This window comes from Coturnix japonica, chromosome 12 (assembly GCF_001577835.2).
Source record: "Coturnix japonica isolate 7356 chromosome 12, Coturnix japonica 2.1, whole genome shotgun sequence".
In the NCBI taxonomy this organism is placed as follows: Eukaryota; Metazoa; Chordata; class Aves; order Galliformes; family Phasianidae; genus Coturnix; species Coturnix japonica.
Genome location: NC_029527.1, coordinates 5,173,017 through 5,188,955, shown reverse-complemented (window position 1 = coordinate 5,188,955; position 15,939 = coordinate 5,173,017). Strand labels below are relative to the sequence as shown.

The 15,939-nt window shown below is 37.8% G+C and overlaps 1 protein-coding gene across 2 annotated transcripts; it reads left to right on the top strand.

Annotated features, from left to right (window-relative positions):
- Window positions 1–11,971: 11,971 nt before the first annotated feature.
- Window positions 11,972–15,280, top strand: SELENOK (selenoprotein K). Of its 2 annotated transcripts, XM_015875181.2 has the most exons (5): window positions 11,979–12,133; window positions 12,527–12,617; window positions 13,435–13,512; window positions 13,959–14,051; window positions 14,997–15,280. In XM_015875181.2, the coding sequence occupies exons 1-5, from the start codon at window positions 12,115–12,117 to the stop codon at window positions 14,998–15,000; spliced, it is 285 nt and encodes a 94-aa protein (XP_015730667.1). In that variant the 5' UTR covers window positions 11,979–12,114; the 3' UTR covers window positions 15,001–15,280. The 2 variants fall into 2 exon arrangements, with proteins under 2 accessions (XP_015730668.1, XP_015730667.1); XM_015875182.2 differs by lacking the exon at window positions 14,997–15,280 and having other exon boundaries at window positions 11,972–12,133; window positions 13,959–14,055.
- Window positions 15,281–15,939: the final 659 nt, after the last annotated feature.

Sequence of the window (15,939 nt, the reverse complement as noted above, 5' to 3'; positions counted from 1 at the left end):
ACACTAGCACTGCAGCTTTACAGCTGGTTCTCCAGGCACCCATTACATTTTGTGAGCTGTTTGTACTGTAGCTTTTGATATTCTTAAAGGATTGACGGCATCCATTTACTTTCAAATAAGGTCGTTTTCAATTTAGCAGCATTCAGCAACCTGCAAATCTCAGTCTGTAAGGCCCTCTTAAGAATATCACTTTCAGAGGAGGGATGTTTTCCAGGTGGTTTTGCAGAGAACCATGAAATGCAGCTGCCACAAAACCTTTGATGAGACATAAGTAGAACAACATCAAAAGTACACTTCTTTTTGAGCAAATACATGAAAGCACAAAACTAGCTGACAGTGTCACATCTCAGAACGCATTTGAACTTGCAGACAGAAACCAAGAGGAAAGACTATTTTTCTGACCATTACTTGGAGCATGGCATACACAGCATAAAAACACAGTGTCTGACTATATAACGATGCAGTTTCTGTTAGAAAGAAGCCTTTTAAATAGAAATAGATATGAGATACAGAAATATATGTACAGTATAAAAACATGCACAGTAGCTCATGCTACTGACCTCCATAAAATATATTTCACTGCAAATAACAAGGCACATAAGCAAAATTCACAGATGAAACTGTCCCACAGATTTCACCCAGCCTGCTAAAAGGTATATAAGCTGGTATCAGTGCTCAGTAAGCCTAAGGCTGGCACAGCATGCTTATGGCTCACTTATTCCTTTCCTTAAAGGAAACAGACCCATCTTTCAACAACCAGTTCATAAATAAAGCACTGAATGTTAAATAAACATCAATTCTCTAATAAAATATATATACATATAAATTTTTACTCTGTTTCAATATGACTACATTCCTAGCATATATATATATATATATGTATATATTTATATCCTGTATAATTATATTAAGACAACAGAAAGGTTAGACAACAAAGCCACCTTAATGACATCCATACATATACTTCAAACCACTAGACTTGTCTTAGTTACGTGCAGACACAGATCAGATAATCTTGGATGAAATGAAAAGTAAGATAGCCTGTTCCTCAAGAAAACACAGTACAGAGATCATCCCTGAATGTGGAACTATTGAGAACACATTCACACACTTCTTCAAGTCCCAGTGAAAGACTAGGAGTGAAAATATCTTTTAAAATGACTGCCTTTACTCAGTCTTCTTGCCACTGAATCCTTCATTGAATTATAATGAATTATAATTATAATGTATCAGCCTTTATTTTGCCCAGCATCTTGAACCATTCTGATGAATAGAGGAATCTGGAACAGTGATTACCAGAGTTCTTACAAAATTCTACTCCTTACAAAAAAGGAATTCACTTTTTAATGAATTTCTTGGCTTATAAAATGAGAGTGTTGCTGCTATGGTAGCCAGAAATACACATTCCATGTCAGAGACACAGAAATCTTTCACCTTAATTAAACTACAATAAGCAGTGTATTTTTGTTTCTTTATTTAAGGAGCAGAGTGTTTCCATTGACAACCATTATAGCAATGTACATAACCTAACTACAAAACATGCTCCATTCAGAAGGGTGGCTTGAGTTGTTATTCTAGGTTTTTCCCTTATCAGAAAAAAGGGATGATTATAGCCAGTATCATAATAAACACTCAACTTGTCTCCAGAAAGCCATTTGCAAAGGAATTTGATGATCTCAGAATTTTATTCCTTGTTGCTATAGGATATTTACACTTCAAAGATGCCCAATTGGAAGCAGCACTTAAAATATATAAGTAATATTCCTTTGACATCTGCCACACACATTTCAGAACAGTCCTTTCCAACAACACAGTCTCATGAATCATCTACTGAAAATCTTCCACATGTACCAAAGAGATGGTGATAATGGAAACTTGACAGTTTTTTGGATGTTACACTGATGAAACCAGGCAATAAGCTGTCACAAGTCCAAGCACCTACAGGGAAGGAGACAGAATGATACAGCTGAATTTCATCTGTACTACAATTATTTGGCTTTTCCACCTGATAAATGAACTAACTCGTTTTACTTCTCATTCCATACTAGGTTAGCAATTGAATTACCACTGACCATCTCAAAAAAACTCAGTTCGTTCAGCAACTTCTCCACACTATTGAACACTCTCTTCAATTGTCCTATCAAAGCTGAAGAGTCTCTGTAGCTGTGCTTTATACAAAACCACTTCCATACCTGTAAACATCACTGAAACCATCTTCTGCATCTTTTCTCATTATGCTATATCATATTGCAGAAAGGACAACTTGAACTGCACATTGTACTTTCATTCAGAGGCACAACAACTTCTGTAGCTGCTTTCCTAACTCTTCATTTTTCCCTCTAACACTGCCAAGTTTCAAGCTAATATTTTGATAGAACTACCTACTGTAAACCCAAGGCAATAGTTAGGACAGTATATTCACTGTACTCACATCCACTGTTTGATCTCCATAAGCATTCAGCAAGTATAGATGAATATCAGCAATAGCGTTTTTTCCACATGGAGGAATTCAATTCCATTCATTTGATTCATACACACTTCCGTGTCAGATGCAATTTTGTCATACTGTCCCTCTACTGCTATCTGTTACACAACAACAAGAAGATGTAAGGAAATATTGGTGGGAAGGTTCAGTCTCTACTGCCACACCACCAGCATCCACCGCTGATGTTGTGGGTCAATATAGAAGGCATTAGTTTTGGAGCAGCCCTCACACATTACTGCTCTGCACTGGATTTAGCAGTGAATGGTTCACTTTGCTCTGTTCACTTCAGAGTTGAAATACATTCTCACAGGTAAGATTCAATAGCAATAGTAAGGCCATAAAGGTTTTGGAATTAACACAAGGGAAAATTTGTTATTTTGGACATCTTTTTGTATTGAACATTTAGTATATTTTCAAGTAAACACAAGCTGGGAGCTCTAGAGCTTACACAAGTGAAGTTCAGTTATCAGAAGTTCTTTATCCAACCGTTCATTGCATATCCTTGAGAAACTGCAGGAAATCATGAACTACCAGTTTGTCCCAATAATTGAAACAAATGATTATAATTGATTCCATTATCAACTCTTCCACACCAAAACGGATGACACTAACTGCAGTTACCTCTTCACCGCATGCCGTAATGGAACTATAATAGCATGTACTACACAGAAGTTATTGATCAGTTATTTGGAGATGATCCCTGCAGTGTGAACATGTTCTACAGAAGTCACCAGGATACAGTTCGATAAATGATGCCATGGATGACCTGCTCATTTAGTAAATAACTGAATCACTATCCTTGAGATTATGAAATAAGCTGCAGCTACACCTGCCAAATCAGTGAATGCACATACACTGACTACATATTGAAATAAAAATCTCTGGCTTGCATATCTGTTTTAGCAGAGGAAGATAGTATAAAAGGACATTTTTCAGTGAAGATAAGTTATTTGTGTTTGAAATGTATATCTAACATACTGTAAGTGACTCACCTTACATCTAAAATGCTTTCATTAAAGAGCATCATTACAATAGACCTTTTCAAACAATACTAAGGGCTGACAGTTTTATCTTAACCTCACTGTAATTACTGCTCTGTAATTGGAATTTTAAAATATAGCCTAAAAGATGCAGGGTCTTTTGTATATATGTACGCTTGCAGATATGTATTACTGACCTGAATTTATAGTTTATATTTTAGCAGTTGTGGCTAGTTTTTTTTGTTTGGGTCTTCTGATGATTTTGATGTACTTCTGCAATGATGTCTGTAACATTGCAAGGGAAAAAAAATGCAACAATGAAATATTGTTGCTCCACAATTCTGAAGTCCCGAGCGTACCAAAATCCATTATATGTAATAATATACAACTGAAATCCATGCTAAGCAAGCCACAACGTGGGAAAAGTCTTCACTATGAGTGAAAAAAAAAAAATAAATGTATCTTTAAAATAAAATCAATTTCTCAACTGCAAAAGCAACTATCACAAGGTGTATTTGATTTTTTTCATGCTAGACCACTTCTGCTAATTTGCTGGAAACCTATTACAGGCATTGCATTGGCTTTAGTTTCAGGCAGGAAAAATGTCTGATCTATAATGACTTTTCCTTCCTTGATGGAAAGGTCAGATATGGATTGTCAGTGAAAGCTTGAGAAATGTCAATTTTTCAGCATTTTTTTCTCTCTGAGTGTTTCACAGAAAGTACTAACACATACAAGAGCATCCTGGAAAAGAACCTACAGTTTCCTAATGAGAATAAGCACTAAGAAGCAAAAAGGTGGTTACTTTCAGTGCCTAGAATCACCATAATTTCACATATACGTCAGCTACTGATAATTACCTGTTAGTGGTCTATACATATATGTTGATATTTATACTGTATTTTCATGTCATATATTGCATCTAGGTTTTACATGACACAACCATTAATCTCCAGACATACCAACACATTTATAATCTAAGGCAAAATGCAGTTTAAAGTGCTAACAATAGCTGTGAAGCAAGCAAATCACATGAGAAGATGTGGCCTTCATGATGAAAGAGCAATGAATGCAAATAGGACTTTTTTATGAAGGATTTTATATTTTGTTCATTTTTAAGGTACCATTATTGTTTACTGAAACATTATGACTGTTTTATTCTGCTTATAACTTACTTCAACCTTAATTTAAATGCAGCTGCTTGAAGTCATTCTTTTTCAGAAGCCAATAAAAGGAACGTGCAGGAACAAGAACCAAAACACTGTTGCATAATCTGTGGAATTCAGGGTTTCCTTTAGTGTCATTTATAATCAGATTGTATGTTCTTCATGTATGGGAATTAGTGCCCTGGTAGTGAATTAGCATCAGCCAATAGGTGCCCACAGAATCCTTGCCATGGCACACTGACTTTGTAACTAAATGACAGTGACTGCTTGTAAGTAACGTAGTTAAAAAGCAAAGGACATCCCAAATTTAAAACTGAAGCTAAGCTGCACATCAGAAAGTAACTGTTGCCAGGAGTACAGATTAGACTTTATAACATGGAATCTGTGGAACCCATCTGGCTAGTGTATGAGAAAAACCTCATTCTTCTTCAGGAGACATCAAGTCAGATAATTCTACTGAACTGTGAAAGTTCTCCCTCTGGTTTATTTCTAGATATGAACTACTACAAACATATGCCATAAAATCTAGAGCAGTGAGGTTATTAAGGTAATGTAGTTTATGCTGTGCATCAGAGTTGAAAGTGGAAAAAGAAGCTAATCTCTACCTAAAACTATGACCATTTTTCCAAGATATATGTTAGGGAACGAAGCAGCTATGAAGATGCATTTCTTTCCTTACAACAAGTTCATAGCATAAAGATATTTTGGTACATATTAGTCCACTTCCTTATTTCAAGTCTATTTGGTAAAGATTAGAAACCACCTACAACAACTGCTACTTGAGTAACTGCTTCTGTAATTCACAACTGTGTAACTGACATCAGAATCCTTCCCAGGTCCTGTAGAATGAAATCCAGTTACAAAGTTCATCTGGAGAGTTCCTTCTTTCAAGGAATTACCTTGAAATATATCCTTTACAGGATCTAAATACAGCTCTTTATTCCAGACAGACTGAGAGGTCGCCTAAAGGAACATCCATCAAGAAGAAAAACAAACATCAACTTCCCCCTGCAAACACACATACCCCTGGCTAACCACCAACAGGTTTGCAAATTATGGACCTAGAGACTCTTGCTACCATTTCTGTAGGAGTTATAGGTGACTAAGGGTTATAGGACTGAGGTTTTTTTCCCCCCTACTGGCTCAGTTCCTAGTACAAGAAACAGCTGAGTAATATCTTGAGAATTAGAGAAGCATTAATATACTCTGCAATTCAAGCGAATGGCAAGCATCAGTATCTTCCCTAAATAAGGTAAATGCAGTAGGGAGAACATGATGACAGTGTTAAAGTTAATGATCCAGTGCAATAGTATTTAAAACAGATTTGACACTAGCTTAATCACATTAATTGCTACATTGGACAACTGAAGAACAATGAATACACTGTCCCTAAATGTCCTGACACAGCATCTTGTCTGTTATCTTACAGGTGCAGTGACTTTCATGATCTTCAGGTAACTGCAACTTCAAAACCACTTAGTTTGCCCTGCTACATCAGCTAACTGTGAATAGTCCTCTTTTCCTATTTTGTTTTTAAATACTCAGTAAAGTATCTTTAAAAAGCAATCCACCTCTTTCCTAATCACAGCAATACTGGCCCAAAGATATTATTGACAAGGGGATAAGATGGTAGGGAGAGGAAAACGTCATCCAGTGCTACTGTTCTAGGATGGTTGGCACTCTGCTTAAAATATATGTACTTTTTCTTCCTTTCAGAAATGTCACCCTAAAAGAGCTATGTTTGACAGAAAGCACCAGCAGCCGTTCCCAAGGAAGTAACCACAAGTGTACCTCAGCTCTGCCACAGTCAAAGCAGTCTGGGAATCTCTCACATTGTCTTTTTAGTTTGAAGTTACAAGATGTTTCACGCCATTACATTGTTGTTCTAGAGCTCACAGCTGGATGAAGAGCCTGGTGTTTGCTATTAGTTTCAGGCTAAGTATATCAAGACATTCATATTCCCATGTCTTCTCCTCCACCAGAACTACCTAACTCTTCTGAGACTTCAAGCAATGAATGACAGTTCCCATAATTCCTTCAGAGACCCAAAAAACAAAAGAATGAGGAGACTAATGAGAAAAAAAAAATAAAATAGAAGATAAATAGCTCTGCCCTGTTAATCTCCACGCAACCACAGAAAAGACTTGGTAGTTCTGAACTATATCAGAACACGACAAAATAAAAACAGAACATGTCTGACAGCACTCAGAACTCATTTTGCTGATAATAATAAAGATTTCTCAATCAGGATATTGGTTAGGAAAGTCTGAAAGAGACTTTGCATAAACTGTTACCACAGCCTTTAGGTAGACAAAGTAGGAGCCTTCACAGAACAAAGAGAGATAAAGATTAGAATAAGATTTCCCCTCATAAAATGAACAGATTCAATTGAAAATAAGACAGACGTATACTAATGATAACATAGATAACATAGTCAAACAGAAGTTTTGGAGAATAAAGAGGAAACTTAAGCCTTTTTTTATTAGATAAAGGTTTGCTTGGAAATTAAAAAAAACAAAAACAAAAAAAAACAAACTTATTTTCTGATATCTTTAGTATATTTGCTGCATTAGATGGAGCTGGTACATTAAAAAAAGGAAATTTGTATTTGTTTAGACCTCAAAATGTACTAAAAACAAACCTTAGAAGAGAAAACAAAAACAAAACAGTATAGTTATCTTTCATGTCAAGATTCTGCTTTATTTCATCTCTTTCTTCATAAAGGCAGGTAAGACTGTATATAGGACTACCTACAGATTGCTTGAGAAGTCTTTCCATTGTATCCAAGGTCACAGCATTGAAGTGGGCCACACATCTTCCAGATTTTTTTCTGCTTACACTACCATATTGTGTTTTCGCAAGCATTATCTCTTAAAGGCAAGAATCTGCTGTCAGCAAGTGCACTATTTTCTGCTTAGTCATTCCACCACCTTGCAACGACATTTGAAAACATAAAGCTGATTTATAACAACATCTTACAACAAAATGCTGCACTAGTTATACGTGAGATGAGCACAATATATCAATATGCAAAGAGTAGGAAAGGTGCTGCAAAAGCACTGGCACCATTATGTAGAATTCCAGAGTCACAGCAGGCCCAGGAGTTGGAAAGGTAACACATTCTGATGAGAGAACAATGAAAACTTAAGAGCTCTGTAAAGACCCTACCTGAAGAATTCTGAATTAGAGCAATGAGGCTGACTTCATAATATAGAGAAAACTGTGTGTAACACATGTAGTAACTTCTTCAGCTGAGAGAGATCTATCTGTTCCTTGACCCAGCCAGTAAAAGCCACAACACTGTCTCATAGAAACCATTTCAGTTAGTCAGGGAGGCTTAAAGAGCCATACAGCAATTTACTTCAAAGGAAGTGCCTACAGGCTTCCGAGAAATCACTTAGCATGAGGTGAGACTTCAGTGCCATCCACAGCAGCAGGGGATGTGAGTAGCTGTAGCACAGACATTAACAAACACTTATGCATACAGCACTTTCATTCTGCCTCATTTCCGTGCTTTATTTCTCAACCCAACTATTTTATTCTTCATTACTAAAGGAAGGAATCATTTGGTGGGCATTTATTATTACAGATGATGCATCACAAAGAACACCTACACTGAAAGATCAATTGACAGAAGTTTTAAGGAGGGCAGGAAAAGAAAAAAAAAAACACCTAAAACAGCCATTTCCAGAAAAATATAAGGAAACTCTTTTTATCTTGTTTTATACTCAAGTGCTAAGATGGCTATCAGTCCCAACAATACAAACTCTCTACAACAAAAACCACAGTAAAGAACTGAAGTTTCTTTCCCTCACATTTAGTATCTATCGAGTCTATTCTGAAGCTGTTATGTTAACAGAGAACCAGCTGCACAGATGAAAAGTTTGCATGATGAAACAGAGAGGACTGCAATCCCTCTTCTGTCCCTTTTAATTTTGATTTTTCAAATGATGTGAGAAACTCAGGTGGAAAGATATGCTCTGCATGTCTGCCCATGTGGCAGAGAGGAAAATGTAATTGATTATTCTTATTAAGGAAATGGGTTTTTTGCCAGAAGCATCAAGTTTACTCAGTTTCATCCTTAAAATGTAACATACAGCATAGTTGATATCCTAACTTCATTTTATACGTAGCTTTAACTGATTATAAGCATTTCCAACATAGCAAAAATGGAAAGTGCAATATAAACTTAATTAGAAAATTAATGGAAAGAGAGGGAAGGATGCTGTAATCAGGAATCTGGATCTTTAAGTGTTGATAATCTGTATGCTATCACCAATTCTGCCTGTAAAAATGTTGAGGGAAGAGCTGCCTCAAGATCATCAAAATGAACTCACGGATAGCCAAAGGCAGACACACTCAGCATAAAAGATTCAAACAGTGGTTTTGGAGAGTGAAATTCTGCTTTCCAGTTTTTCTTGTAGATCAGTTTTATTAAAGAACAAGTCTCTGTGAATGATCATTCTCTGCAATAATACTACCTTGTGGGTACCCAAATACTGGATATGCTATTAATGTAGTACTTGCAAACATACCAGAATCTGCTCAAGCTGACATTCAGGAAAGATATGAAATGACACAGGCAATTTACCCAATGAAAGAGATTGTCAGATTTCACATTATTGGTTAATAAAAAAGTCCATGAAGAGACCTTTACGGTCTTGCCCCTGAAGTACATGTGATTTTCATTGGTATAACAGCAGTGTACTCCTAGCAATAAAAATTAGGTAGTTTAGTATCAAATGATACAATCTACATGCAAAAATGCAGATTGCATACGCTACTACTAAAATCTCATTTTAATAGATGTATTGTTGTAATCAGGTGTCATCACAAAAACAGCTATAGGAAATAAACCTTCAAGAAAAAGATAGGAAGCCAAATCAACACAATACTGTCAAGCAAAGAAATACATCTGCAAATTGAAGGCAACAGTGTCACTTTCTATGCACAGAAAGCTACTAACCCAAAGGAACAGGAAGAACGTTAAGAAGCTATTACTGAAGTTTCTGTCTCTCTGGGACAGCTATAATTGACAGAAGAAAGCAAGCTGACAAAACATAGCTCACTGGTTCCAGAATTTAGATTATGCCTTTCACCATTAAACAAGTGAAGTCAGCTGGGGCCATTCACATTGCAGCAGAACAGTGAATGATGGCCAAAACTACTCGCTATATATAAAATCGCTCTCAGGAGCTGCTTCAAGAGGAGAATCTGTAATCTGTAAACAAGTACTTCCTGAAGCCTATTAGTCTAATAAAACATTGTTATCTATTATAAATTCAATGATTTGCAAGCTTCCTTCGTACCATTTTAGTTCTTGTTTCTCTGATCAGGACAGCGGTGATTCATGTACCTGGCTAACAGCCTAGAAGAAAATCTAACATTAAGGATGAAGGCTGTGAATGAATCTTTTTGAAATTGAGAAATAGGCAGAACAGGGAGCCAAAATACTCCAGGTGGAACTAAAAGCAAAAAGGAATGATGTATCTTTACCCTTTCTCTCTCCTTCTTAATGATTCAAAAATGGTGACAGTTTGAAAGGATCAGTAAGGACTTTCAAGTGAAGGAAATACCCAAGAGAATGTAGGACTTGATTACCAACAGCTTATCATGCTACCACACACCTAGGAATCTTCTGTTTGGTGATCAAGAGCACCGTCTCAGGCAGGCATCCTTGTTCTTTGTGTACTGACAGCTGCACAGAGATCCAAATACCAATCACCTTCCCTTTTTTACACAGCAGGGAAAGTGCTGGATAAAGGTTGGCCTAGAGTCTTGTTGCAGATGGGAAATGCTCAGGAATATTTTCTCCATGAGTCACACCCAACTAAAGCTCTTTACAAATGACATCCAACACCACTTAGAGAATTTCTAATAGATTCTGTAGCCTGGCTATCCTGGCAGCATCTAAAAGTTGACTGAGGAAGCAGGTTGATCCCAACTAATAAGAAAAATAATCATGTTACATTTTGGATCAAAATGCTCACATTTTTACACCTGCACTTGAATTCATTCATAGGATTGATCTGAACTGATGCTTAGTGGTTCTCAGCACTGTCAAGCTGCAGACTGGAGATAAATACTACATTACTTCTCCTTAGAAACAAGTTCAGCAAACACTCCCAGGACAGCACATGGGAACTTCTGTTAATGATGAAAAAACTTACAAGCTTTACCACTCATTTGCTTAATAACTTTAAGGAAGTTTTATTTCCAGTAGACCCATCTGATACTTATTTTTCCTACCTACTGTACTTCAAAAGAAAATATTAAACATATCTGTTATGCTTCTATTTATTTTTTTTAATATAAGTTATTACCATTTTTGGACACTGAAATATTTCTGTAAGTGTTTGTGTGTTGTCTTGTTTTCTAACTATCCACATTCATCCTAATGCTCTCACATTTCTTCATTTGTTTGAAGTAGCCATAGGTAACATTAGGAGTTTGCAAGCACACAGCAGAGTTCTTGGTCCCTCCTCAGTCTAATTGAGATAAAACAAGAAAAAAGAGAAAAAAGCCAAGCACACAAAAATATATGACTCAAAAACATGGTTCAAGTCTACTGCACTAAGCAAAAAATCTTCAATGTCAAACGCTATTCTAGAAATTAATCATGCATCGAGATAGAAATTCTACTCTCTGTTTCCACAGTATCTTTCTCTTTGTAGACTGGAGATAAGTAAATACACAATAAGTTTAACTCAAGACTTAACTAAAGACCCTACAAACACGAGCTGCCCACAATTATTTACCTATGTATTCCACACCATTTCTTAATCAAGTAAGAATTTGCCACTTATGCACGACAAATTACTAGCAGACCAGCAATCTTTCTGTAAGGCAGAAACCAAACGCGTTATCATCAACATGGTAGAAAATCTGCCCTGTAATTTAAGGCAGCAGCTCGTGTTATTTGACACGCTGCCACCTAATGGCTATTCCAAGTATCAGCACCATTCAATGCTACTGAGTGAATCAGTTCTCTTCACTCTTGCTCATGTACAATTACAGAATACACCTAAGACAACACGAAGCAGATTGTTTCCTCTGGGTGAGGGAATATGGAAGATTCTTTCTAGGCTTTCAAATAACTTCAAAACCACGGATTTTGTGCCACCCAGAGCTCAAGGCATCGTTACTCCAATATATATCCAATTTATCAAAAATACATTTCACATACAACATTCGCATTGTAATAATCAACATTTATGACGCTGGAGGTAATAAGGAAATAAACAGAAGATATCGTTGCGAGGGAGTAACGACCCGAACCGCCCCAAATGCAGCTGCGACACCGGCACCAAGGCGACAAGTCCCGCCCAGCGCCGCGTTCCCTTCTGCCCCGTCAGCCGGATGCGCGGAGCCGGCGCTACAGCCCCGCACCGCCCACAGCCGATTACGTTGTGCATGCGTGGACGGGATACGCATGCTCTATAGGCAGGGGCAGGTGACGGGGTAGCGCTTGGAGCCCGTCGCGATGGTGTACATATCTAACGGTGAGCGGCGAATGTCGGGGAGGGGACATGGGAGGGTGGGGAGCGCAGCAGGCAGCGGCTGCTGGGGGGTGGCTGAGCGGTCCGACTTTGAGGCAGCAGCTTCTTTTGGTAGGGCGAGGGGTGCAGGCCAAGCTGCAGCCAACCCCCTTCCGGCATCTCCCAGCTCTGCAACACGTCGTCCCCTTCCTGACCCCCTGAGCTGCTTCGAGCCCTGCATATGTTCTTATGCACACTCATGCCTAGATGCAGTGTCTGATGGCGCAGTCTCCTATCCCCCTAAGTAAACCTTTAGGCACAGGACATAATCCCCTATCCTGTCTTTGATACTGCTCCAAGTCTTATACTGATGTAACTCAAACAGTGTTGAATGTTTCCTGTCTTGCTGCCCAACAGGACAAGTGTTGGATAACCGGAGCCGGGCTCCATGGAGCTTGTCATCCATAACAGATTTCTTCTGGTCGATAGCAGACTTTGTAGTTATGTTGTAAGTAAAAAAAAGTATTATTTTGATGAGCTTTATTTTAAACTTGTCATATGTTGATGCTACTAAGTACTATCAGTAACGCAGTACCACAAAAAACACTGGATTTAGTCTTATTCCATAGGTACTAGTCACAGAATTAGAGTTGTAGGGGCTGGAAGGGACCTCTAGAGCTCCTCAAGTCCAGCCCCTCTGCTCAAGCAGGTTCCACAGGCTTTGAATATCACCAGGGGATAATCCCACAGCCTCTCTGGGCCACCCATTCCAGTGCTCCATCACTCCCACAGTAAAGAAGTTCTACGTTCCAGTTTGTGCCCATTGCTATTGCTGACTACCACCGATAAGGGCCTAGAAAACATCTATAAATGTTTTAATATGGTTACATGGCCTTGCTTACTTATGAAGCATTTGATGTGTGTATTTAATACAAAGTGTATGAAAGCTGATGCTTTCACGTGTATACTTCACACCAAAGCCAGTGAAGAATCAGTTCTTTTGATGTCTTCAACAGCCCTCCATTATTTTACTTGCAGGTTATCTTTCATGCATTGCTTGCACTTCATTCAGTACAAGGATAATGTTGTTTTAAATATCTTAAAATCTGGTATATTTGAGCTGTATTGTAACTTAGAATTATCAAGTTGCAATAGAATTTCATGTAGAAGGAAAATTGCAAAGATTAAACAACAGTAATCTTAACAAGATACTATTCATTCCTGACACTATTGCTTTTAGCCCACCTCTTATTTTGCAGTCCCAAAAATCTAGAAGCTATGTTTAGCCATCTCTTGAACATAACTCCTCCTGTTTTGTTTTTCAGCTTCCAAAGCATTATTCAACCAGATGTGAGGAGAAGAGGTTACACATCCTCCTACTTAAGACAAAGTGATGGAAGAGGGTATTTTTCATATTAATAGTTCCATTTATCTTTTTTTCACTGCCCCAGAAAAAAATGTCTTAACATGATCGTAGTCATGATTTGCATCAAGTCAGATGATAGTAGACAATGTTCATCTTTTAAATTCTTGTTTTGTTGGCCTTGCTTATATTGTTAGATTTGCATGAAAGAGGTCACTTCATGTATTAGATTTATCTATATATTTTAAACAATATACTTTTATGCAAATATAGTTTCTCTAGACATTATAGCTACTGTGTTTCTTTGTTCCTAATGGACGGCAAAGCTGTGTAAAAGCATCACTCAGTAGCAGCTGCAAAATTTCACATCAAACCAAACAACTTTCTAAAGGCTTTATCAATCAAATAGCTAATACAGTGCTTTTATATTTCTAAATTAAATGAATGCCTATTAAATAGATTGTGTTTTTCTTGCTTTCTTTGTAGGCCTCCAGGAAATCCTCGTCGTAGAATGGGCAGAATAAATCACTGGGGTGGAGGCCCTAGTCCACCACCCATGGCAGGAGGTGGATGAGGAAGGTAATTCCCAATCTCCTCTATTCTGGTTTTGTTTAGTTTTTTTTTATTATTATTATTTAACTCCAAGAGATAACAGCAATAATAGAAGTTAAGATACAATTGAGTGTGTTATTCTACTGTAATGCAATGGGAAACGCAGCAATAATAGCAAAGTAGCAAAGTCCTAGGCTGCAACAAGTGAGGGTTTGCTCATATACAGCTGTGGCTGCAGAAACAAAGAAAAAGAATCTGCTTACCCTTAGAAGACCACAAATAGGCAGGGATCTCCAGCAAAATACCCTTGCCTCCACTGCCAACCCTTAAATTGTATTGCATTCACCTGTGCTCCCCTGGGTTGGCCCTGCCTTCCCACCAGCTGCTTAATCACTGCTTAGAGCCATGACTTACATTTCCACTGCACATCTTGAATTGTAATACAGCACGAATCAGAAGTGCTTAAAAATAGAGGGAAAACCTTTCAAAAGCCCTATCCCAATGTTAAAGTTCTTGCTACTGCCCAATAATTATAATTCAAAATATGAATCCTGTTTTGTTAAGATGATGGGACTTTTGTCTAACACTGAAAAAATATATATACATATAGTGATAATAATGAAAAGATGGTAGTAAATACCCAAAAGGTTATTTACAGAAAAAACTCACCTATATGGAAGCCTTCAGTCTGCTGGGAACTGCTGAGGCAATCTCCACCAAAGAGCAATCTCCAAGAGATGCTGCCTTAGTGGTGGTCAGCCCTTAAATGAGGTCTAGAGGAGGTGGAGTCAAGCTCACCCTTTCCAGGAGCACAGCTAAATTACTCTCACCTGTGCTCCCACAGCTGACCCAACACTTGCCTCAGCTGATTAATCAGAGGTTCAGGCTGTGATTTCCCATACAGATGGCTACTTATATCTTGCAAAGGAAAAACCTTGTTTTTAAACACGATGCAATTATTTTGTCTTCTAGGTAAATGCCTGCTGTAAGAGGCAGGCAAAGGACCATGCACATTTGCAAGAAGAAAGGGAAGAGTGGTGGACCAAACGAGTTTGGGTGTTGTGAATGTGCATGTCTAACTGAGAACTGCTCTGCAATATAAGCAGATTAATGAAGTTGTACTGGGAACTCCTTCAAGGATCCGGTGTAACTGAACTTGCAGTGTTATTAAATACGTGTTTACTGTCTGTCTAAGTCTTTGTATAGTTTCTGAACATTTTACTGTAGTTGCAAATTAAATTATATATGGCTTGTCAGAAGGTGGACTCTTCATTTTCAGACAACCAAAAAGTTCTACTCAAAGCATGGTGAACACCTCCCTGGTCAAATGAGGACAAATATGGAATACTTACACAGAAGATCACTCAAAAATCACTTAAAGCAATGCTTCCTTAAAGGTTTTGTCTTTACTGATCCTTGCCGTGTTTTTATAATATTAATGATATGCTAAAAGCTCTTCTAAAATGCAGTCTACGGTAGTTTGTTTTACGGTCCTTCCATTTTAAAAAGCTCACTTCCTTAAAGCCCAGTCATAGCTTTTATAACATGTCCAATTTATAGGCATTAATGGAACAACTTCCTTCTATCATCAACACGGATGCACATTAGTGTTTGCACAGAATAGGATACTCTCAATAAAATGAGGTTTCATTTTCATTACAGGGAGTTGCTCAGTAACACTGAGCACTGACACAGCAGCCATTTTCTTTCAAAAAGAAACTGCTTTTCTGCACATTCTGGGATTTTTAATCATTATTCCAGGGATTGTTTGGTCAATGGGAGCAGGTTGGTTCCACCCCACAGAACCCAGACAGAGCTAACTAATATGAGGTGCCACTTGCAGTTTTTCACTTACTTTTTCTAACAGCCTCCAGCAGGTAAACACTGTATACAACAACACCCCACTGTTAGCAGA